At 41.2% G+C, this 25,992-nt stretch overlaps 2 protein-coding genes across 14 annotated transcripts in view; one reads left to right on the top strand and one right to left on the bottom strand.

Moving 5' to 3' along the window:
- Positions 1-7,384, bottom strand: part of TIMM23B (translocase of inner mitochondrial membrane 23 homolog B) — a 33,653-nt gene extending 26,269 nt beyond the window's left edge. The window contains exons 1-2 of the mRNA XM_006270163.4: positions 7,208-7,384; positions 4,737-4,795 (exon numbers count right to left, since the gene is read on the bottom strand). Of these exons, the coding sequence (XP_006270225.1) occupies positions 4,737-4,795; positions 7,208-7,307 (159 nt within the window). The 5' untranslated portion in view covers positions 7,308-7,384. The remainder of the gene's footprint in view (positions 1-4,736; positions 4,796-7,207) is intronic.
- Positions 7,385-7,464: 80 nt separating this feature from the next.
- The window catches only part of PARG (poly(ADP-ribose) glycohydrolase), a 143,011-nt gene continuing 124,483 nt past the window's right edge, over positions 7,465-25,992 (top strand). For 3 of the 13 annotated variants that reach the window (XM_059729802.1, XM_059729803.1, XM_059729801.1), the window contains exons 1-4: positions 7,472-7,740; positions 14,483-14,549; positions 17,341-18,345; positions 19,543-19,578. In XM_059729802.1, coding sequence (XP_059585785.1) covers positions 7,620-7,740; positions 14,483-14,549; positions 17,341-18,345; positions 19,543-19,578 — 1,229 coding nt within the window. In that variant the 5' untranslated portion in view covers positions 7,472-7,619. Of the gene's footprint in view, positions 7,741-7,765; positions 8,308-10,407; positions 10,514-12,694; positions 12,747-14,466; positions 14,550-17,340; positions 18,346-19,542; positions 19,579-25,992 lie in introns of those variants that run through there. The other 10 variants (XM_059729806.1, XM_059729805.1, XR_009463024.1 and 7 more) reach the window with 10 other exon arrangements.

Genomic DNA, 25,992 nt, shown 5'->3' with positions numbered 1-25,992 from the left:
CAGGTACATCTTATTGTAAAAAAATAATTATACTGTAATAGCTTTCAGGAAAAGTATCTTGTTTTATTCAAAGATAATCGTGTTTTAGAAGGCTAGAAATTTTATAGTAGTCTTCAATCAGCATGAACAGACTAAAAATATATTTGCATGTTTAAATAAGAAGCAAAGGCATTCATTTTTTCTTAACAGCTGCTTAGAAATAAATAGCAATATTGTCTCACACTGTTTCCCAAGTAAATGTCAAAACAAAGTGCTAAATTAAATTACTCTTAGATCATTGTCCAAATACTAGATGCTAATGAGTTCTGGCTCCAGAAAACCTACCTGTAATCTGATACTAGGTCTGACCTATAGCTCTTATATTATAAAGTTACATGAAAAAGATGTTGACTGGCACCGAACTGCAAGTCAGTGGTTCTATTAAAAAACAGGGCTCAAACAGCACCACATTTGGCATTCAAATCTTGCAGGATAAGTGCCAATATTTAAAAAAAACAAAAACAAAAACAGAGAAGAGGATGAGGAGCATAAAACCTAGCAGCAAGTCATGGAGATGAATGGCCATGCTACATTTAAAGGAAAGAGAAAATCAGCTCTTACTTAAGAATTTACAAATTAGTTGCATGCCAAATCCTTAGACTCTTATATTCTGAAGTGATTTATTATTGCAATTGATCTGCAAACATCAAATAGCCAAAGCAGGAAAACATTAAGATACAAAATATACGTGGTTCTGTTAGCATTTAGTGTTAGAAAGAAGGATTTTATAACTGTTTTGTTATGTTATTCATTTATGTAATTCACAGATAACCAATGCAGGTAATTTTAATTAATATGTTTAAAACAAACAAGTATTTCAGGATTAACAGTCTCCATATTTCTTAAATTCTGGTTCTTCACTGTTACAACAACAGAACACACTAATGCAAGAAGAAAGACTATGAAGATGCTAATGAACAGATATGAAACTCGGAAATATCCCTTACGTGTTACTATTGCTAAGAATATAAAATTCTTGAATCTTTTACTGTAATACCTCACAGAAAAACAATCACACACCAGCAGTAGGTATAATGAAAATTATATCAGAGCTAAGATGCATTCAGAACTTTTCAATAAAGGTTAAAAAAAATAAGGGTGTTACTATAGTACAACTGAGTCCAGAGATGGTTTGTGACCGACTTAGTTAACAGTCAGCTGTCAAATTAAGAACAAACCATTCTAACTACCACAGTAGGTTTTATTGCAAAGGAAACATCTTCAGTCAACTGAAGCTCACCAGTAGCTCCCTGCAACTGAACAGAAGCTGTGTCCACTGAAATAAAAGCCACATCAAACAGCTGGGCTACCTTTTCATTTTTTAGTGTTTAACAGCCCTTTTGTTTCTATGTAATGGTGTCAATACTGCGATGTCTTCACATTGCTGTCTTTGATTACTTCTCTCATTAAATACCTATAATAATATTAGTTTTTAAATATTTAAAGAAAAGTAGGGATGTGCGAAACGGCTGCGTTTTGATTCAGTTTCGGCCATTTCGGAGGACAGTGATTCGTTTCAGTGTTTCAGATCACTGTCCTGTTTCATTTTGACCAAATTGGTGTCAAATGGGCTGCAAGGGAAGCTTTGCATAGCCCTATCCAGTCGGGTGGGGCTTGGGGTCCCAGTGGGGAGCAGGATGGGCCGTGGGTGGCTTGTCCAGGGGAGGGCCACTGCCTTCTGTGCAGGCAAGGAGACCCCCATACGGATCTGTTGATCCCTGTCACGTCGTGGGGCAGGGAAGCAGGGCAGAGCAATGAGCAAGCCTGCTGGTTCCTGATACACGACTCAGCTCTGTACAGAGCAGAGATCTGTGCCAGGGGTCTCCTCACTGCCGCTTCCCACCCTGTGCTGCCCCGGCAATGTGGGGCTGCGCGGGGCAGGCAGCGGCGAAGAGACCCTGGCATGGATCTCTGCTTCCTGTGGAGCCAGGTCACGCGGCAGGGATTCCCCAGCCCCTGGTTCAATTCCCCAGCTCTCTGATCATCCCCCCCCAGCTCTTCCCAGGGGGTCACAGGCCCCCTGATCTGTGCGCAGGATTTCAGTAGGCTGCCGCTGTAGGCTGAGGCCAGTGGCAGCACTGCACTCTTCCCGGCGCTTGGCAAAGGCTGTGCTGCTAGCCCCAGCCTGCAGTGGCAGCCAGCTGAAACCCTGCGTGCAGATCAGGGGCCTATGCTCCCTGGGAAGAGCGGAGAAATGATCAGAGAGCTGTGGCATTGAACCGGGAGTTAGATGTCAATATCAGAGTACTGTGTCCCCCACTTCTTAGTTTTTGCTTCCCTGCAAGCCCAGCTCCAAAACTGTGAAATTCTCCAAAACGTTTCAGAGCCTTCCAATTTGATTTGGATTCAGTGTTTCAAATGCTGAAACAGCCTAAAACACCTCCGAAACAAAATGGCTGCCAAAATTTCACACAACCCTAAAGAAAAGGTGACATTTTATGTCAAGATATAGGTTAGTTCCTGTATGCTCATGACACTATCCAGGTTTATTGGAAATTATTAGGAACTCTGTGCACATCTCAACCAATGGTTGAAGGCCAACCAATGAGTTAACAAATAAGAGAGAGACTGTGAAATTTGTCTTAAAAACTTTCACGTCAAACAGTTTTTCAATTTGCTTCTGGCAAAAGAGTATGAATTTGAAAAGTCTGGTGCCCACTGATCCTGACATTAACTATAAAAGCTTCTTCTAGAATTTCCAAATAAGAAAATTGGCTACCTTAGATATGGTTTATATGGTGGGAGAGGGGGATATTGTGGACAAATCCATTTGTTACTTATGTCACATGCAAATGAGAACCTTTCTACTAGATCCACTTTGCAGATTATTTTTAGTGGGCCTATGTTGTAAGAATTTCTTATGAGTCTTATTCTTAGTACTTGTGGTCTCTCCTTAAGTTAAGGATATGTTCTAGTTCTTTATTTGGTATGTTAAGTTGATGTTTTGTCTATGCTACTTTGTACCCTAATATTTTCCCCCAAACTTAAGAAACACTTATTTCTTAAGTGGATAGAGGCAATTAGTCATGCAAGTCCACAGTTAGGCAGCAGGGCAGGGTGGCACCTTTATAGACTGACTCATTCAGAGAGGCACAACCTTTTAGTAGGCTACAAAAGTTCATTCAAAGCATCTGACAAAGTAGAGTGCAGCTTACTAAATAAAGGTTGTGTGTCTCTGAATGAATCAGTCTTTAAGGCAGTGGTTCTCAACCCAGGTGCCCCAAATGCCAGGAGGTACAAGGAGATAAGCACAGGCTCCAGCTGGTCTTTGCCACTTCTCTTTGGTCCCACCCCCCTCCCCAATGCCTTGCTCCTCTACCAGGAGGAAAGCACTATAATAAAATTAGACTTTAAAATGGGGTGGAACTTGAAGGGGAACAGAACGGAGTCAATCGCCATTATGTGTAAGCGAGCACGTCACATACACAGCTTAAGCTGTGAGGAAGGGGGTCGGACTCGATGATCTGGGGGTCGGACTCGATGATCTATTGAGGTCCCTTCCGACCCTAACATCTATGAATCTATGAAGTCAAAGGGCATGACCCCAAACTGCCAGGCTAAGCAGAAACTGGAACAATTCTAGTTTACTAAAAACAGGATACTAGTATAGAAAGTGTGTGGCTATTAAATAGATTGATGTATCTGTTACTATGCATATGATGTCATACTTCCTATATCATACTTGCTATATAATCGAGCTGCGCGCGAAGTAGAACAACAAACAGTTACCTCTCAGGGCAGTTGTCTGTTCAGAATGCATTCTTTAATAAATCAAGTCTTTAAACTTATGTTGTTGTTCGTCTGAGCCTCCGCCTAACAAACCTGGGGGCAAGTTTTCCCCAACAGAACTCAATTCACAAAAGTTAAGGAGACATGCCTTGAGTCTAATCAGGTTCAGAACCACTGCTATAAAGGTGCCACTCTGCCCTGCCTTCTACTTATTCTGTCAGTCACTTGTGAGCTACTTCAATTTGACTACATCCCTTGTGAAATAACTAATTTTGAAACAGGTGCTTATGTTTAGCAAGAAACAAGACACATGGCTATGTGCAAAAGCATCACAAAGGATGTGTATCCTCATTGGGGGATCCGGTATTGACTTGGCAGAGGGAATGATTTGGGAATCAAAGTCCTTTTGCCAACTTGTACCTATCATCTACCCTCTCTCTGAAAATAGGACTACTCCTTTCAGGTACTGTGAAGTGATTTTTTTTTTTTTTTTTTTTTTTTTTTTTTAAGAACTACAATAATACCTCCTGATCTCAGCTAATAGGGCAAAACTCAGGTACACAGTCCCTCAGTTTCATAGATTTCATAGACATTATGGCTGGAAGATCATCGAGTCCAGCCCCCTGCCCCAGGGGCAGGAAGTCAGCTGGGGTCACAGAATCCCAGCAAGATAAACACCCAATTGACTCTTAAAGGAGTCCAGAGTAGGTGCTTGCACCACCTCTGGCGGCAGTCCATTTCAGTTTCACAGCACTTTCTCTTCAGGTAAATTTCAAAGCCCTTACATTTCTCCTGATTTAATTTAATTGCTGATATTAATAAAGACAAAGACAGCTCTACCATAAGACTGTAAGGTCTGAATGTAATTGGCAAGTACACATAAAGCAATTTTATCACTATCACCTACCTAAAATTACCATATGTAGGAAATGAACATTAAGTCATTTAACAATATAATTGTTTCTTACCTGTATTAGATACTTGGGATCCACATTTAAATAAGGAGACAATGGGCTCATTCCAGTCACTGCAGCAAGGGGAAGAAAAGAACACTTTGTAAATATTAGCATAAAAGGGCAAAGATGGTTCGGAATGCAAGTAATGATAATTCTCACAGCAGTTTTATTTAAAATCATTTTATAGCTAATGAATCCTAAATACCATTTATAATAATAATACAATAATAACCCCACTTACATACATCTAGATGGTATATTATTTTCATTGTCACCGTACATCACAATCAAGAGATTGGTTGTCAAGAAAACTGACATCAATGCCCTAGTCTCACTGATTTATGTGTCCTTAACACTATTTAACTTCTATGCCTCCATTTCTACATCTGTGAAATGGGAGGATGAGTCTTTTATCTTTTCTGTAAACCACTTTTGGTATATTATTCAGTTTATAAATCAACCCCACACTTCCAGATTCAGTTTTAGAAAAATGGTTTTCTTTCCTGAAGATAGTCAGCAACTTCTGATTAAAGTCCTTGAACTGCTTTTACCCCTTTAAAATCCCACAAAAGAATTCTTCTACAATGCCCCACAAAAAAAAAAAAAAACCCTCAAGGAAAGGACACAAAGGATTAAATGCACTAAAATTCTGAAATAATAAAAAAGCATCCTCTGTACCAAAGATAATTTTGCTCAAGGCTTAGGTCTTTGGCCTAAAAATTTGTTGTCCATACATATTAGGGCAATCACATGCACATACAAATTGGGGAATAACTTAGTAGGCTGCAGTACTACAGAAGTGGATCTGGGGGTTATAGTAGACCATAAGCTAAATGAGTAAAAAGTGTGCTCTTGCTGCAAATAAAGCCAAGAGCATGCTGGGCTGTATGAATAAGTGTTGCCTGCAAAGAAGTGATTTTTCCACTCTATTCAGTACTGGTGAGGCCTGATTTAAAATACTGCATCAGTCTTTGGGCACTGCACTTCAAGAAAGATGAGGAAAAAATCAGAAAGCCCAGTGAAGAGAAACACAATGAATGAAATGTTTAAGAAACACTATGTGCAAGTAAGGTTGAAAAATAGGATTATTTAGTCTGGAAAAGAGAAGATTGTAGGCTGGGATTTAGTAAATCTTCAAGTATGTGAAGGATGGCTAAAGGATTATGGTGATAAAGCAGCGCTGCCTAACCTTTTTGCCCCAGGGGCTGGATGGGCAGTGCCAGGTCCCTCTGTAGGCTGAATCTGGCTGATGGGCCTATCTGGCTGTGGCAAGGTGTGCACAGTTCAACCTTGATCTGATTACCTGAGGTGGGGGCAGGCAGGGTAGAGCAGCCCTAATCCAGACATGTCGTGAAGAAAGGAGGCGGAGGATCAGCACCGATCAAAACATCTGGGTTGTGGGGGAAGCAGTCTGGGCTAATCTGGATGCAGAGGAGGCAGGCCTTGCCCTGATCCTGTAAGCAACGGCCTGGGGGAGGCTGAATCCAGCGATGAAGAGCTTCCACTGCTCCCAAGTTTTCCAACCCATGAGGATCCCCCCACAGACTGGATGCTATGTCTCTGCGGGTCAGAGGGTGAACACCCCTGTGTAGCCACATGGGACAGGACCAGAAGAAACTGTCTTAAATGGCAAAAAATGAAATTTAAGTTGCTTATGAGGGACAGCTTTCTAACTATGCGGTTGGTTGAGAACTAGGACAGGCAACTTAGAGAAGCTCTAAAGTTTCCCTCCTTGGAAGTTCTTAAGAGCAGGTAAGGATGGTCTGAAATGATTTTAGTCTAGGATGATTCTGATTAAATGACTTCCAGGGGTCTCTTCCAGCTCAATTTTTCTTTGATTTTAAGAAAAATATTTCTGAGTCAATAGAAATTGCTCACAGCCTTACACACATAACCTATCTAATGCCAGATGTGAAGCGCAGTTCAGGATTCAAGCTTTACATGACACAAAGAGCTAAAACCCTGGACCCAAGCATCCTTGGTCAAGGCTCGCAAGCCCTAATTCCCCAAGAGATGCAGGGAAGGAGCTGTGCGGGAGGGGCAAACTGGGAATTGTTTTCTTTGTGGAAAACGCTGGTTCTGTTGAATCTGAAGCTTTTTCCTCTTGGTTTTGACCGACCTCCCATGAATGCAAAGCAGGGTCCCACAAACCCCCAGCCCTCACCTCCATACCATGCAGCTGCTGGTCTGGGTGCCTCCTTTTGATGTGCAGCTCGTAGCACTGGAGGGCTCAGCCGTTTGGGCACAAACGGAGCCCTCCCCGTCCAAACCCCTTCCTCAGCCCAAGCTGCTGCTCTGCTTTCTGCGTCCTGCCTCGCTCCCCCCGGCCGTTCCTCAGCTCCCGGCCGGGACACGGAGGGTTAACGCCGCCCCCCCCAGGGTCACCTCCCCCGCGCCTTCCCCGGGGACATAAGACCCGCCCCGCCCCTCCCCACGGCTTCATCCCTGAAGCGGGAGGAGGCCCTTGCCCGGGGGGCACTTACGGGGCACACCGGCCAGGTCCGCGTGCGAGTAGCCTGGGCCCCCGGCCCCGAAGAGGCTACCAAGCCCGGAGCTCCTGGACGTGTTGCCACCACCCTCCATAGCGGCCGCTGACCCCGAGCCGCGGCCACGCAACCTCTCCGCACCGCCTGCTCCAGCCGCTGCCGTCAAAGGAGACCGTCGCCCCGCGGCTTCCGCACCACCCTTCCGCTTTGCGACAGACCGCGCCGCTCTGCTTTCCGGACGGGGCTGTTGCCATGGCGAGCGGCGAAGACATTTTGATGCCCGCCTCGGCCTGAGCGCCCCCCTTCCCCAGCACAGCTCAGCAGCCCCGGCAGGACGATGCTGAGGGGAGCCGGTGCCGCCCTAGCGCGCGGCTGGTGAGCTCAGCCGGGCAGCGCCGGGCCCGGCAGCATGAGCGCAGCCGCCGAGTGTGACGCCCCCAGGAAGAGAGCCCGACTGAGCCCGGCCGTCGCCCGCTCGCCGCCGCCCCCCGCCCGCAGCGCCAGCCTCGCCGCCGCCGTGGGGAACAAAGGTTGGTACCGCCCGGCCCGGCGGGGCGCCCCTTCCTGCGGCCGAGCTCGGGACCAGCCTCCCGCCTCGTCCGTAACTGGAGCCGAAACCGCGGAATCGCCCCCTAGCCGGGGGCTCGTCCCGGGAAAAGGCTCCATCTTCACAGTCGTGGAAGTCGCGAGACGCCCCGAGGGAGTGGCTGAGTGTCCCGGCCGGAGCCGGCCCTCCAGTCCCGCTTGTTGAAAGTCCTCACTAATTTTCCCCGGGAGCCCGAGGGGAAACATTGGGAGGAATCGCTCCTTTGGGTAACCAGAGGTTTCCTTTAAAAAAAACAACAAATAAACAAAAACCGTTTTAAAACAACAATAAATCCGGTGTAGTGTCAAGGCTGATGTCGTTGCAGCTCCTGCAAGCTGTGGGGTCTGACTTTTGCTCCCACCCTGCAGTGTTGAGGCATCATGGCCCTGGAAGGCCCTGTCCTGCAGCAGCTGTGCATGCTGTTTTTCCAGCTGTTTGTAACTCCAGGGCTGCTTAACATACCTTATTGCACTTGATTTTGGCTTCTACTGGGATGAACATTAACAGAAAAGTGTGTGGCATTGTTCAGTATCTCATTATTTTGCTTAGTTGCTGACTTTCATGGGATTCCAGCTCATGAAATCCATCCCCCCTGCTTTTGGATTTTTCTCATTTCTGCTCCAGAGGCCCAGGATGTTCATATTGTTATTATACTAATATTATATTATGCTATTATATTATCAGGAGTTGAATATTACATTTCTGTACAGAAGAAGCTTGTACATGCCCAACCAATGGAGCATTTATCTGTTCCTAGTGTTGTAAGCCTAACACAGGGAGCAATAACATGTAGATTTTGGGGAAGGGGCAGAAAAAAAGAAAAAAAAAATCTTTCAGTGTGTCTTATGCAGAAGACTACAGGCCTTCAAAGTAAAGTGTAGCTTGTGTTTTTTGTTTTGTCTTTTTTTAGGGAGGTAGTCACCAAAAGGAAGACTCAGTGGTGGGGGATGGTTTGCAAAGATGGTGGTTATTTCTGTAAAGATCTCTTCAGAGCAACATTGTTATCCAAAGAGTCATCTGACAATTAAGTTTTTCTGTTGTGTGGTAGGTTCTGGGAAGTGCGTATTCCTTAGTGGATATCCTTTTGAAACTTGATTATAACTTTCAGTTTAAATATATATTTTGAATTACTCTTATTTTTAAAGCTAGTGTTCAGTGTAGGTTGTTCCTTTTTAATTTTTTCTTTTTGATCCAGTCTGCTTTTATCACTGCAAACAAGATAGTAGTATAATAAAGGCAGTAAAGAACTGAAGGATGTCATAGTGGTTTCTAGATTGTAGGGACTATTTAAATATGAGTGGCCTTTTCTTTTTTGCAGCTGTCTTTTTGCTCTTCCCTTATGTGCCAGTTAATAATTGCTCCTTTTGTCAGTACAGGTTTTTCTCAAGTTTCAAAGTGACTGGCTTTTACCGACATGGCTGGGTTTTTTTGTAAAGACTAACACTTACAGCGAGCAATAGTAAACTTCTCAAGAAGTTTAACTACATCAATACAATGTTTACAGTTCTTATAAGAAGTAAGGTTGAAATATTTTGGGAAAAAGGATCGGTGTTCTTATTATATTTGCATTGTAATTTGCTGTGAAGAAATAAATAGTTTGATCATTTTCGTTAAAGTTGGTCCAGAGAGGTGATACTCCCTCTCTGCGTGACATTGGTAAGGTCACAATTGGAGTACTGCATCCAGTTCTGGGCACTGCACTTTAAGAAGGATGTGGCCTGCCTTGAGATGGTTCAGAGGAGGGCTACCTGCTTGGTTGGAGGGCAACAGGGCAGGCCCTGTGAGGAGATGCTGAGGGACCTGAACCTGTTCAGCCTCAGCAAGTGGAGGCTGAGGGTGGATTTGGTGGCTGCCTACAAACTCATTAGGGGAAATCAGCAGCAAATAGGAAGGGCCCTATTCCCCCCAGCAGCACCTGGGGTGACAAGGAACAATGGCCAGAAGCTGCTGGAGAATAGGTTCAGGTTAAAGATTAGGAGGCACTGTTTCACTGTCAGGGTGGCTAGGATCTGGAACCAACTTCCTAGGGAAGTGGTGCTTGCTCCTACCTTGGGTAAATTTAAAAAAGAAGTTGGACGAACACCTGTCTGGGGTTGTGTGATCCCAGCGTGTGCTCCTGCCAGTGGCGGGGGGTCAGACTAGATGATCTGTTCAGGTCCGTTCTGACCCCAAACTACTATGAAACTATGATGTGGAGTTTAGCAGTTGTAGAGAGACTGAATGGCTGAATACACCACTCCAGTTCCTGTAGTCTACAGAACATGAGGTAGGTGGTCCATAGAGATCTGCCTGGGCAGATGGTGCCAAACCTCCATGTTTCTATCATGCATCAGAAAACCTTAAAATACATTGCCTTCTTAATACTGCTTTTCCATAAAGAAATATTTGTAGTTGTAGCAGGGAGATTATTTGATGCACAGTAGTGAAGGGTGGTGTATGCAGCCCTAAGTGGGAGGGGAAATGCTCGCAGAACCCTCTTGCATTATGTTGCTCTCTGTCCTGTGCAATGATTGGAAAATAGCCAGTTGAAAGACTTAGTATCTTACTAATAAGCACCTGGTTCAAATTCAGCCCAGGTGGGAGGTGATTCAAAGTTGCAATGGGCACAGTCTAAGGAGATAAGTGGATGTAGTGGCTGCTTGATGGTCTTGGTTCAGTGATACAAAAAAACTACCATTAATGGGAGGAAGTGGAGCTAGGATATCAACAATAAAGTTGTAAGTTTTTTTGTTTGTTTGTCTTTAAGCCTGGTTATGGTTGTAAAGATTATCTTCTAGGTCTGAACTGAATGTAAATGTAAGTTGTTTTCCTAGTCTCCAGGTAACTATTTCCTATGCTTCTGCTGAAAGCTTTCAGCAATCTGCCTCAACATCATGGAGTTAAAGTAGTAGTTTATTTACAGATTTCACTAAAACAATGCAATAAAATGAACAATACAAATATTTTTAATATAACATTGATATAATTTTGCTAAACTCATACAATGAGATTATCCAGTCAGTCAGTTTACACAAAATTAAAACAGAAAATAAAATATTATGATGATAAAGTGAGAATGAAGCATTGGGCAGTAAAGCAGAACAGGAGAATTCAGTTTGATTTTGGCCCTTGTCTGTGTGTGTTACCTGCACACAGAACCTAAGGAGTATAGGGTAGTCTCTGATTTGTAGTCGCCAATGACTGTCCTACTTGTATCTGTGGACTCGGAGGATTAACTAGATGCTAAGGGCCATGTAGCTGTAGCGTCACATGGCAAAAACACTGCCATAGCATTGTGTCATGAGTATTAGGTTATTTTGCAGTCAGCATCACAAAAAAGGCATCCATTGGTGCTGCTGCGCAGCAACTCGGGTATAAACAAGTACTAAATGACTATGCAGTAACCTGAGTTACTGATCCATAGCACCAACAAATGCCTTTTCGGTGACATTGACTGTGCAGTAGTCTAATACTACTTGTTACTGCACAGTCAATTAGTACTTGTTTATACAACCGCATATTCTCAGTGTCTTATGTAGATGCAGCCAAGGAGAAGCAAATAGCTCCATACCTAGGTGAGAATAAGCTTATGGTCTGGAACATAGCTAGATTGTCAAATTGTCTGACCCATTGTGGAGAGTTCTCATTAATGATTAATAATCAATGATTTTGTCATTGTGGTTTTGCAAGAGTTGTGGTAGGGGAATATGCTGTGCATTCCTGGATTTATTTGATTTTATAAAAATGACTGGAAGGGTAGAACTAAAGGATGGCCATAGGGAAGCTTGATTATACTTACCTTGATAAGGAGTCCGATTGAGGGATTAGAAATTGATATAGGCTCTAACCATCTACTAGCAGCTCTCATTACATTTCATAATAGACCTCCCTTGATACTTATTGATGTCAATTTCTCACCATTCACATCTAGATACAATGCAATCTTGAAACGTGTGTTGTTATATAATGCTTTTGAGATTATTCAAAATACATTTTCAGAATAACAATAGTAGGGGATTTGAATTCTAGAATTGGTGGTAGTAACCCCCATGTGATAAAGCTGTCATAAATGAAATATGGGCAATCTCCCAAGCAACCTTCTGTGATAATTGGCTAAATGAAGGAGGGTGGTACTTCTTGAAATTCATTGCAGAGGGGAATTTTAGAATGCTGAATGGACAAACTGGCATTAAGAAGACTTTGATCAGTTTTATGTATGATTTCCAGGGCCCTAATAGGCAGTGAATCATGTCTATTTCATACTGCTGTAGCTGGTGCCTGGGGACAGCAGCAAGGCAGGCATAATAATAGATTATTTGTGGTGAGAGAGAACCCCAGAACTGGAGGCCTTTGCAACTATGAGGCTTTTATTCTATCCCCTCCACAGAAGGCAGGGATTTCAGGGGGCATGGGAGAATGGCAGAACAAATACTTGCAGTGTAGGCTACCTGTGCCCCCCAAAATGCCTTTTTATGTGTTTTTTAGTTCTGTTATTTTAACCCAAAGGTAGCATTCTGTTATGCGGATTTGGATAATGCAAAGCCTAAATTCTTTTCCTCCTAATATAGGATATGTTTGAAAGAAAGTGCCTAGTCTGAAGGAAAGGATAGATGGCTTGCATGTTGACAGAAGATGAAAAGAATAGATTAATTCAAATCAGCATGTTGTGTGTATTCTTTTGATTTGTATATACATTTTTGGCAAACATATTTTTGGCTTTTGAAAATTTTGGAACAAATGAATGCATGAATTAAAGCTACTCCTGGTCACTTAACATGCACTGTTGATTTTTAGGGGTGCATGGATAGATGTTTTGGGGGCCGATACTGATTTTTTTTTTATATATATATATATATATATATATATATATATATATATATATATATATATATATATATATTTTTTTTTTTTTTTTTAAGGAGGCATATCAGCCAATACCGATCTGATTTCCAGTACAGCTGAGTCTAACTGGTAAGTCTGTTGTGGTGAAAGGGGAGGGAAGGGGAAGGGCAGGGGCAGATCAGTGTCCCCTGTGGTGAGGGATGGAGTAGGGCTGGGGTAGGCACTGCCCAGCGAGGGTGGAGCAGGCACGGGACAGAGCTGCGGTTTGTCCAGGGAGTGTAGGGGGCACAGCTTTTGCTGTTGTGTGCCGCTCACCTGACGACTCCTACCACTATTCCTGCTGCTCATCTGGGGCGGGGGCGGAGTGTGTGCCCCTGGATCTTCATGGGGTGGGCTGGGGCTGCGGGCTGTGCTGCACTTGGGGCTGGCAAAGGTAGTCCTGGGAGGGGAGTAAGGGGAGTATATGGTGAAATGTGGGGTGGCTGCGGCCCCCTACCCCGTAGCCTCCCTCCCACCGCTGCCACCTGCCTCAAGCACAGCACAGTGTGGCCCCCAGCTTCCCCCGTGCCCTTCTGGATGAGCGGCAGGAGCTCTTGCCCTCCCTGTGGCTCCTGATTGAGTTAGGGCTCTGTTCCATGCCTCCCACCCCCTCCCCACCCCTCCAGCTGGGCAGCACCCAGCCCCACTCCCTCCCTCACCATGGGGAGCATTGATCTGCCCCCCCCCACATCCCTTCCCTTCCCCCCCTCGCCCCCTTCCACCACAACAGACTTACCAGCCAGGTGCAGCTGTCCAAGCTGCCAGGTGTGCTCCTCTCTGCCTGTGTGCCGCGCAGCAATTGTGTGCACGCACGAGCATTTATCGGCCAAATTATCAGCCACTTCTGGCCGGTTTCCAATATAGTCGATTTTTCTTTATATCGGTACCGATCTGATATCAGACCAATATATCAGTGCACCTCGATTTAATTTTTACCCCATGTGGCAAGAGCTATATACACTATACACAAATTAGCTTCACAGTAAAGCCTACTATAATGTTAATGTTAGAAAAACAAAGGGAAATCGTGCGTATTGATGTTTAATTCTTTCCATCTCACTGCAAAATATAGTTGCCATACAGTCTCTTGAAGGAGTTACCAGTTCTTGGTTTAATAGTTAGGTTTATTTGGTTTGGTGCTGGCAATTAAAAGATAAATTTAACTTTCTTGATTTTTGCCTTGCAAATATCCAATGTATCCTTTTTAACCCTATATACGCAAGGCATGTATTGATACCAGCCAGAGAGATGGAAGCATTTCCTCTTTATGAAATGAAAGCAAGAAGAGCAATAGAATGACTAAACAGGTCTCACCCATGCCACTGCGTCCAATTAGTTAATCTTATATTGGTTTTGAATAGTGAGTAGATACTGTACCTGCTGTACTTGGCAAATGATCCTGAGGTGAGAGCAGGAGTTGCAGAAAGAAATAAGCCTATAACTTTATCTAACGTGCAGAGAGGGGAAGTTAGCCATGTTAGGCTGAGGGTAGGGCACGATGGCACCTTGTCAGCATCTGGAGAAGTAGGCCATAGCCTATGAACACTCATGCTGAGTGAATCTGTAAGGTACTACCCTGCCCTACCTTTTATTTAACATGTGTGCTTAGAACTTGTAAGGGAATATAGCTAGGTATGTTACATATGAAACAGTTATAGAATTTTAAAATCATTAGTCCAAACAATTAGCAGTGATGATAATGACAATTTGTATGATATTTTACTTGCAGCCAGTTACTGAATGTCATCCTACTGGTATTTGAAAGTATTACAGTTTATCGACTAATGTTTCATGTTGTAATGTAATGTAGTGTCATGATTTTTCAGTTTACAAACAAAGGACAATTACCACTTGGTTGGAGAATAAAGGACCCAAGACAACTGAATCAAAAAGGTAAAAGCTATAATGTAACCGCTTGAAAGATGTCTCTTTTGGCGGGGGGGGGGCAGTAACTGCCTTTTAAAATGAATCCTGTTAAATCAAAATGGAAGTAAGAGTTGTTAGTGACTACAGTCCTATTTGGTTTAACGGCCTGCAATAATCACTCAAACCTGTTGGCTTAGAGTCCTGTTGTCAACAGTTTTGCAAGCTATACATTTTTATCAACCCATCCAGTTTTGTTTTAAAAAAATAAAATAAAATTGGTATGTCTGCATGGACTGCTGTGGAACTGTCTGCATACACAAGGGATTAATTTGGAGCATGCTTTAGTAGCTGCCTAATTGTGCATTTGTATGTCTCATTAGCTATTATGACAGCTTTGCTATTTTATTAGTCTGAAGCAAACGTAAAATTTAAGGCTGGCTGGGAGAGGTGATGGGTTCAGGTTGTTGTAATTGGTATTATACCATTTTTTATTTATTTATTTTTAAAGCACACCCTAAACCTGGAGTAACTTTACACAAACAGTGGAGAATTACTTCTGAAAGAACTGGAGTAAAACTAGTTAAACTGATTTGTGTCATTGGTCCAACTCCATTTCAGGATAGTTGTTTGCTAAAGGCAAGCGGTCTGTTACCTACTTCATTACCACTTAGCAAGGTGCTTAATGTTTGAATGATCCCAAGATACCAGCATTGCAAAGGAACAGATATGCAACTCTAATTTTATATAGACATATACAACCAGGATAAATTATAACGGAGTTTGTATTTATCTGTCCAGGTCCTTTCTATGTTATAGTAGTATCATCTCTATAGACTACTGTCTAAAAGATGGGAAAGACTTTTTTTTTTTTTAATTAATTTAGCTGTCTGATAATCCTTCACCCTAAACAAACAAATTTCTTTGGGTGAATATGATTTTTTTTTGTTGTTTGTTTGGTTTTTTTTATTGGACCAACTCAAATAGTTGGAAAAATTCTTAGTAAGCATTCAGGCACTAACACTTTCAGTGGAAAATCATCATGTTTCATTCCTAAGGTAAATACAAAAAAGTAACTTATACATAAGTGAAAAATAATTGGAAATGAAAATCCTTAGTAATGATCAAATAACCAACAAAAATAGGAAAATGCCATTAAAAGGAGGGATTAAATGATACATTTGTATAGTGGGGATATAGGCTCTCAGTTGTCTGTATAATATGAACCATATGTAGAGACATACCACATTCTTGACAAAAAAGATGAGTTAAGGGTGGAATAGGGGCCTTTTATTTCAAATTCCTTTTCACTGTGTTTGTAATGCGAGTTCTTTAAAGAGACACAGTCATGTTAAAACTTAGCTTAAATTATTCTTTGTGCAACTATACTCACCCTCCAGTTCCTCTCCTAGTTTTTATGATCTTATAATCAAATTTTATTTTCTTATAATTCTGTACCTGTTTCTGTTTTCAACAAGGAGAACTGAGCTCTAGCAGTGTTTTCTATCAGTATGGACTTTTGGTATAGACAGAGCAATTTACAGGATGGGAGTCTCGTTTATTCTCCTGGGAAACACTAATATTTACTATTTATGAAGTGTTGACAAAGAGACTGTGCAGAAATGTGCAATTTTTAGCTAATGCGTTTCATTTGTTAAAATTCAAATAGAAGTGACTTTTTTCCAAAGTCGTAATTTATTAGGAAGTGGATAGTAACATAATCGGAACAGAAGAAATTGTCTAGGTAAATTGTTGTGCATCAGGATGTAAATGTTTTAAGATGAAAGTTCCTCAGACTCCTTTTGGTTAGAGTAACTATTCTGTTAGCATATCCTTTTCAGGGTCGGGTTATTCTTGGTGGTTCATTTTATCCTTTTATATTTTGACTCCTCTGTTGAGTCTTAGCTCTTAGTACTGAGTGAGGGACTGTCATATCCTCAAAGAGAAGAACATTATTATTCATGGAGAGGTCTGCAGAATTTCAAGATGTTTAGTAGAACTTATCTATCCACTGATAATTTTCTTTATCAATAGGCAGTGAGATGGGGAATGACCAAACAGCAGCATCTAAGACATTTAATTTGTATTATTTATTCTATAATGTCACAACATCAATTTCTATTTGAAGATCTTAAAGTGAATGCATGAATACATTTAGTTTCACACTGTCCATAATACGTAGCTAAGTACTGTTTTGCAAATAAGAAAAAGTAAGCACAGAAGTGAAATGACTTTCCAATCCATGAGAATTTGCAAGAGAAACCAGGTCCTTTGATTCACAGCCCTTTTCTTTAACTATTCAGTCATGCTTCTCTTAATTCTCTGTGTAATATTTAGTGTAGGCCTGACTTGGGTACCTCTATGTATAGAACAGTAATGAATTTAATAAGTCTCAGTTTTTATTAATACTGTATTGTTTAGGAATATTGTTTATGTGCATTAATTTCTGGATGTATAAACAGAATCAGAGTAAGGAGGTATATGTGACATTGGTTTCAATTTAAATTGGTATTAAGGTACAACTTCTTAATTATAAGGCTAACCTATCATTGGAACGGGTTATCAAAGTAAGTGACTAATTCATCATTACTTTTTGCAGTTCAAATGGTTACAAGTTATTTTTCTAAAATTTGTGTCTTACTTCAACTAAAAGGTATTGGTGGTGTTCCCTTATTGGGGGACAATAATTCCCCCTTTTGTAAATGTTCCTGGATGAAATTCTATGACTTTAGGAGACCCAGTGGCTTTTAAATCTATTTATAAAAATTGCACCTGGGGGGAAACGTTCAGCTCTACATGTTTCATCTTTTTTCCCCCACAGCTTGCAAGACAAGACGAGTAACATGGAAGCCAATCCCAAGATGACTTCAGTTAAAAAAGATCGCTTTTGTGAACATGATGTGAAAAAACTAGAGAATGTTTGTCAGGAAGGTTATCCAAGATTATCTGCAGAAGCAAGCACAAAACATGTCAATTTGCCTCAGACGGGCAATGTATGTAAGTGGGAGGCTGAGGAGACTCGTAGCGATCAGCTCTCAGAAGAAGACCCTGTGAAAGGAACATGGCCTGGAGACCAGTTTGAAAATGCCAACATTGATCAAATACACAAAACCAGCAAGCAGGCTCACAGAGCTTGTGAAGAAAATAGTGACAATTGGACTTACAGGAAATTATCATCTGGGAAGATAACAAACACAAAGCATCCATCAAAAGATGATGAGACAAAAGGGCTAGTGACTTCATGTCACTCACAGAAGCTAAAGAGTTGCAATCCTGTCCATGTAGTCTATGTAACTAATGAGACGGAGGAGGAGGATGTAGTTCCAGAAAGCCCACTCTCGGATGCAGGTTGTGATGCCTGTGTATCTGATATTGGAGGACCTGGAAAACTGAACAAGTGCCAAAGTAGTTCTGGGGATTCAACTGCTTTTGAGAGAGAAAGTGAACCTGAGTCACCAATGGATGTTGACAATTCTAAGAACAGCTGCCAGGGATCAGAGGCTGATGAAGAAACAAGTCCCTTTCTTGAAGAGACAGAGGATGTTGACATGTCAAAAGCCACAAACAAATTTTCCAGACTTACACGAGGAGATGCTGAACTGGAATTGAGAAAGTCACAGATGTCTTCCAAGACTTATGAAAGGGCTCTATTTAGCCTCAATTTTGAGGGAATGGGCAACTCCATCAAGGAGGATGAATTGTCCACAAAGTCATCTGGGATTTCTCCTACTCCATCATCAGAATGCAAGTGTGCAAAACAGTGTGGGAAGAAGGACTCTAAAATCACTGCTCATTTCATGAGGATACCTAGGTCAGAGGAGAAAAGGTAACCCTCTGTTTTCTACCTCCTCCCCCTCTTTAATATTTTCTCTTCAGTGACAGTAGAGTGAATATTAGATTATTCTTAAATAAGGTTTGCAAAATTATGTGCTAAAGGGAGGAGAAACGTTAGATTTTTTTTTAATTTTTTTTTTTTACCATATTTGTTTGAGTCCAAGACAAGGTTGTTTTTTTTTTTTTGGTTTTTTTTTTTTCCCCCCCCCCCTTCCATTCAACATGGGGGGGGGGGGAGGGGGGGGGACTGGGGGAAAGGGGAAGAAACCTTGTATGGATTCAAATGTAGCCCAGGGCAGGCAGCTGCTGCAGTTCTAGCTCTGGTTCCAACTCTGACTTTGGTCCTGATCCAGGGGAGACCATGCGTTATGTTGTGGTTGGGGGTGCAGGGGAGATGCACAGCCATGGGGGAGCTGCTGTGGCTCTGGCTCAGGACCTGGAGCTGCTGCTTCCACTGCTGCCTGGTTGGGGCCAGAGCCACCATGTACTCTGTGCCTTGCCTGGACCCATAACAGCTGTATAGGGTAAGTAAGTGGCTGGAGAAGCAGGCATGGGGTCAGGGTAAGGAGGTAAGCAATAGGCAGCTGTGGGGGACAGTCACTGGGGGAGTAAGGGGCAGGAATCAGGCTGCCTGCTTCCCTGCCCATCTGTGTTGGGGTTACATTGAAGAGAACTCTCCAAAAATAGATTCTATATCTGGAAAATGATATATTTGTTATAACTTTCTAGATATAGAATCTAATTATTGGGACATCATCTTAAATTCAAAGTCATCTTGGATTTGGATACATATGGTAAAGATAGCAGGCTTATTTAAATATACAGGTGCAATTCTAATGCACAGAATTAAATCAGAGGAACCCTGTAAAAGGGTTGTTAAGAAACAGGAAAGACTAGGGGAAAGGAAAAAGACCTGACAGTATGGTCTGAGGCATGCCACTTTAGAGAAGTTGAGATAATGACTGAGTCAGCAGTTGAGGAGAGAATCCACCTAGCTGGCTCCCTACACTTCTGAATGAGATGTTCTTTCCAAGGTCAGGGATCAAAGGAGTTCTAAAAGGTGAAACATCCTAGAAATAAAGGACATTTAATCAAGGGTATATGAACAGAGTGTTGACAGTGTGACTCTGACACGAGATGGAGACAGATGCTGAAAGCAGGTTAGATAGATTTTTTTTTTTTTTTCCAGCTCCAGAGCTAGCAGGGCTGTGGGAAACATGCAAAGGTGTGTAGGCCTATTAATGTTTTTAAGCTTTGCTCTGAATGCTTTACATGTCTGAGAAATGAATCAGTACTTTGTTTTAAAAAACATTGGCTATGTGTTTCTGCAAATATGTACTGTCACAGGCTCCCCCCCCCCAGGGAAACTTCTGCAGGTCAGAACTCCAGATGGACCCCACCAATTCATGGCTTGTAGGGGCTGTAACTCAGGCCACAGACAGGCAGAGATGTGGATTTTCTGGAAAGTTTCGAATTGGAAAATTTTCCAATGCCCTAAATAGAGTGCAATCTGATTTAGCATGTTTATTTAACTGATATTTATTAAACAAACTAAAAAGTACCCCCATGTTAATTTTATGTCCCCATAGCCACAAGTATTTGAACTGAAATATTTGGTTAGGAAAAATATTAAATACAGCACACTTAATATGGTTTAAATGTTGTATCTAAACAAATTCAAAGCTTTATGTGGGAAGAAATTATTTTTATTTGAATACCTGTAAAAATGTAAAGACAATACACAATAGCATGTACTTCCCTTACGTTGTTTACATTTTAAGAAAAAAAAAAAAAATGAAGGCACTGAAAACTGTTGACACTAATTTTAGCACACCCAAGGAACTATGCATGATATGCTGTGGTTGTCCACTTGTCTTCTTTAACAGAGTTTAACTCTCTTTGACTGAGGTCATTGTGACACCTCCAGTTTCACTGTCACTATCTGTAGAATCACTTGTGCTACTTATTAGCTCCATTTCAGAATCAGATTGAGGCAAATGCAATTCAGAACTACTTGAACCACATTCTCTTTCACTGGAGGATGGTTTTACCAATGAGTCTGTGGACAAGATCATCCACTGCATCATCTTCACTAATGGTGCTTCTGACTGATTCTCCAGAAGCAAGAGATTTTGAAAAATAGAAACAAGCTTAGCGGTGTGTTCATTTGTTATTCTAGTCCTCTTTTTTGTCTTGATTGAGCTGAAAGGCTTCCAGCTCCATTCACAAGAAGCTGCTGTTGGTGGAATGCTTAGGATCCTTAGAGCAATCCTGGACAACAGCCAGGTGTTACAGTATCCCTTCCAGCACGTGAGAGGAGACATATTCTCTGCTGCCTGACAAATGTTGTCTTTGCTCCAAATTTTGTTTTGTTTTGTTTTTTTTGCACCGTACTTGGCAATCTGTCATCACAGCTATTTCACTGATGTTGGGGATATCTTTAGCTACTTCCATAATTGTATCGAGAGCAGTAGATTATTCATCTGATAAATGCTGTCCTCTGTTTGAGGATTCAAAAAGTTTGCTGCCAGATGAACTGGATGAGAGCAAAACTCGTATCTCTTGGTAAACATTTATTTTACTACTTTTTTGGATAGAGGTGAAGAAGCAAAAGCTCAATTAGATTTTCATTCAGTTGTCTGAATATCTCTGGAATATCTGAAAGGCTTGGTGTATCTCCTTCAAGTTTCTTGATAGCCACTGAAACTGGTAGTAGCAAATTGAATGCTCTTTGAACTCGAACCCAGAACACATTGTTTTCAAGAATCTGCTTCTGAAAGTTCATGGGAATAATCTGGGATAGTGTCATCTATTGAAGCACGTTGCAAACAGTTCTTTGTGCACAGCAAACTATGTAAACACTTTGTAGCTGAGCCCCATCTAGTTTCTCCTGGCAATGAAAGTGCACTTTCCTTCCCCTGCTTCTCTTTCTGTAATTTCTTCAATGTCTGATTAGCAACATGATGGTTGAATACCTTCACAATCGCCTTGCAGTTTGCTGATACTGTCTTCATTGTATTCACACTTTGTACTTTGCTGGAAGATTCAACCCATGAGCAAGACAGTCAAATACCATTAAATAAGGATACTTTGCCTTTAATACCATGCAGCTTTTATGTTACTCTCATTATCAGTTACAAGGGCTTGTACCCTGGAGGGACCTGCACTTTCAATCTCTTCACTCAGTAATTTGGCTATGTATTCACTTGTATGACAAGAAGATTTGGTAGCAATTGCTTTCTTTGAATCAGCAATTGAATACTGATTCAAGTGTTGCTAATATAATGTTCAATGAAGGATTTCTTTGTATATCAGTCCATCCATCTGACAGCAGAGTCAGTGATTCTGCTTGACCAATCCTTTGAATAACCATTGTTTGAACTCTGTCATACTCTCTATTTAAGAGAGAATGTGATAAGTGATAACATGATGGTAACTTATATGATGGATGAAGTGGTTTGTAATGTTCCTTCCAGTATTAATTTTGAATTCTGGAAAGTGGTGTATCACTTGCAAATACAGCATTAGCTTGAGCTAATGTCTCATCTGCTTTTTCTTGATCTTCTTTTGACATTTTTGTCCACAAAGCTTGATTAAAAGCTGCTTGATTAAATGCTAGTTGATTTACTAGCTGCGGCTAGTAAAGCGACCAAAATGCTGGCTTGCATCCATAGATGCTTCTCAAGCAAATCCCGGGACGTCATTCTCCCCTTGTACTCGGCCTTAGTGAGACCGCAGCTGGAGTACTGTGACCAGTTTTGGGCTCCACAATTCAAAAAGGATGTGGAGAAGCTTGAGAGAATCCAGAGAAGAGCCACGCGCATGATCAGAGGTCAGGAAAACAGACATTACGATGACAGGCTGAGCCCTGGGGCTCTTTAGCCTGGAAAAGCGCAGGCTCAGGGGTGATCTGATAGCCACCTATAAGTTTATCGGGGTGACCACCAGTATCTGGGGGAACGTTTGTTCACCAGAGCGCCCCTAGGGATGACGACTAGGTCGAATGGTCATAAACTTCTACAAGACCGTTTCAGGCTGGACATAAGGAAGAATTTCTTTACTGTCCGAGCCCCCAAGGTGTGGAACAGCCTGCCACCGGAGGTGGTTCAAGCGCCTACATTGAACACCTTCAAGAGCAAACTGGGTGCTTATCTTGCTGGGAATCTATGACCCCAGCTGACTTCCTGCCCAAAGGGCAGGGGGCTGGACTCGATCTTCCGAGGTCCCTTCCAGCCCTAATGTCTATGAAATCTATAAAAGCTTGACTGTCTTGAACAGCTACTCATGGTGCATCGCATATCTGGTGACAGTGATCTTGAAAGTGAGAATCCTGCTTTTTCTCCCAGACCTGACAGCTCAACGTTTTCATTTTCCATTTTTTGCAAATCTGCTATTTCACTTGAGCTACCAAGTTCCTGCAACAAGTGGGGACAAATTTTTATTTTAGTCTGGCCTCACCCACCAGAAGGAGAAGCAGCAGAGAGCTTGCTTCCCCCCTCCCTGCCAGAAAGAATACTCTGCTGCTCAACTTGCTACTCAGTTGCCCTGGGACAGCAGAGCCAAAGGGAAGTATAATCTGGCCTCTGCCATTGGCCAGGGGACTTGGCTCACTCTGCTGGGTTGAAATAATAGTTAACTATTTATCTATTATGTAATTTAAAAAAAAATATGGTTAAACCTAAGCCACTTTGGGTGCTTAGTGCAAGGAGAAAATCGGGGCACAAATCTTTTAAATAAATAAATAAATGACAGTCCAGAGTTGCATTAACAACTTTTAAAATTGTTTTAAAACAGTAGAGATGCTTGTCTATACTGTGTGTTGTTTAACATATTTATTTGTTTACTTGCATAGGGTTCCTGAAGTAGACTTTATTCAGATGATGTTGTTTCACCACTTCATTGTATTAGTTTTCTGTATATGGCTTGTATTCTTTCAGGACAGTTTCTACATGTTAAATGTTTCTTGATTCTTGTTGCATTGTAAGCATACTCCTGCCCACAATATTTACATCTACTAACTTACTTTCTTCCTTCCTTCAGTGGCTTGAACTTCACTAGAATGATAGGTTTATTTTTTTTTCTGATTAGGCATTATAACTACTTCAAAGCAAAAACACTAAAAAACTAACAGATCTTATGCAAACACTTCCAACTTCCCCAACTCAAGAAAAGAAATGAGACACTGCTCTGTGTTTGCTGAACTGAAAGTAAAACAAAAATTATTCACAGTTTTAATTTTGCTTTCACTTGCAGTCTGAGATGAAATAAGAATTTTAACTTTGGTTTTGATTTGACCTGCACAGCCAGTTAAGTGAATTCATAACTTGATTTTTTGGTTTGGATTATTATGTGAGCGTATTCACCCTCCTGTTACAAATCAATAAAGCATGTATGTACTCTCTCACTTCCTAGGGATAATCACCTGAAAAACATTAATTACAACTTTGAAACTGCCAAGCTTGCCTAATATTGTATTGGCATCCATTCCTTGTTATAAATGAATGTTATGAAACAATGAATTTTTAGAAATGGAAAATTTCCCATGGGGAAAAATTAAGCACTGGATAATTTTCTGCCCCATATCTGCATGCACCCTGATACTAGGGGGCTAATTTTTGGGGTAAAGTACATGTTTGTGAGAAAATATGGTAGTTGTACTTACCCCTGTTTAACTACAGATTTGTACCAAATCAGCATTCCTCTTTTATATAATTTTGTAATCTTCCTTGGATTTTTTTTTTTTTTTCCATTGGGAGAGCTAGGGAGTAACATAAAAGTTACGTTTTTAAAAAGTTGAGAAGTTCGGAAGGAAGTTGTACTGTATTTCTCACACTAATGAAGGCTGAAATAGATGTTGAATTTTATGCAGATATCAGGCTGTCATCTTGCAGGACCAGATTCATAGAGAGCTGAAGCTGGCAAACTTTCCACTTTATATGGAGAGAGTTCTTTGTTTTCTATATGTACTAGAACAATGGAGAATTACAAGTTGTTAAATGGTAGCACAAACTTAGGAGAGCTGAAATGCTGAACAAAGTTGCCCTAAAAAGTATTGTATCAAGCTACTTTGTAGTTAGTTACGAGAGAGAAACTATATGTTTGGTAACGGGTATTATGGCCATAAAATGATTTCCTTGTCAGATACAACTGTCCACTGCATGCTTATTGTTCATAAATTAAAATTTGTAGAAATAAGGGCATGTTCTGCCTCTATAACATAGGGGGGGAAAAGTGATTATTTTTTGGTATAGTTTTCCAGGTATTTTGTGTTAGTAAATTAGAATGATACGTTGCTTATCAAAGCTTGCTGGTCTGTGAGTCTGCCTAGCTGGATTTGTAACATTGTCCCTCTTGCTCTGTTTAGTATCCTGAGGGTTTATAATCCATTTTTGGTTCTGTGTGAGAGAAGAAGAATATAAAAGAACCAAATACTGTTGGCTAAATGTGTTGCTACTACCAAAGTTAAAAGAAGGAGTTGTGCTTTTTGTCTCAAGACAGAATTTGGTTTGTCATTAGTATTTTTGTTGTTCAGATGGTAAATTGTATCATCAAGTGTAGTATCTGTTACCGTCTGTGTTAGAGAATCTAGTTAGATTTTTGCATGAGGGTAGACCAGGTGACCTCCTAGTATCTGCTTAAAATAGTGAATTATATGTTCTTACATTCCAAGATGTATATTTCTACAGCTCCACAATACCTTTTTAATAGCAAGTTCATATTAATTTTTTCACACTTGCATGTTGTGAGTAAAGCAATTATTTTTAGGTAAGAGACTCAAATAGTGAGCTTGCAGTACATAATTATTTAATTATTTCATCACACAGGTCTAAATTTAGCTGCTATTTACAGAATCTAAAAGTGGGAAAGAAGTGGAAACTAAAGCAGTTTGTGGATTTGTGTGTAGGGTTTTGTTTATGCAGCTTGCTTTGACAAGAGGCTTAAAGATTCATAGACATTAGGGCTAGAAGGGACCTCAGAAGACAGAGTCCGGCCCCCTACTGCCAACAAAGGTTGGTTGTGTTAAAAAATGCCAAATGTTAACAGGTCTGGGTCCCTGTATGTGACTTCCACTAAAATGAATAGTAATAGATAGAACAGATCTTTTTCAACATTGTTTAATATTAAAGTAAATTGGATCAGAGGAGATAGCTAAATTAATTAATTAGGTTCTGATTTCAGCTTTATACTGGAAGTTCCTGAGTAACTTCCAGTATAAAATGAAAAATAGAAAGTGGCCTGTTGTGTTCAGAAAAGCGTATAAGGTGCTTGGTTATGTGATAGACTACATTGCACCAATAAGCTACAGCTTTGCTATTTGCACTGCATCAGCTTTCTCAAAAACAAGGAACAGCAGTCAGAGGAAAGCACTTGTACAAATAGTTTTAAATAAGTTGCACTTGTGTTATTTTATGCTGAAGCAGCTTTGCTTTACTCAAGTGTTGTATCATGATGGGAATGATGTTTCTGGCTAAGTATCATGTTCCATTCAGCAGAGTTTAGAGAACTTGGAGCAGGTTTGAATGTGGCTTTGCTGCTGTTGAGTAAGTAACAAAATAACTTAAATTCTGTCTCTTGCTGAGAACAACTTATGCATTTTGCATTCTGCTAAAAATAGGGTGACCAAACACCTCAGATTGGC

The sequence above is a fragment of the Alligator mississippiensis genome, chromosome 6, assembly GCF_030867095.1.
Source record: "Alligator mississippiensis isolate rAllMis1 chromosome 6, rAllMis1, whole genome shotgun sequence".
In the NCBI taxonomy this organism is placed as follows: Eukaryota; Metazoa; Chordata; order Crocodylia; family Alligatoridae; genus Alligator; species Alligator mississippiensis.
The sequence above is the reverse complement of the archived record's forward strand: the minus strand, read 5'-3'. Positions and strand labels throughout refer to the sequence as shown.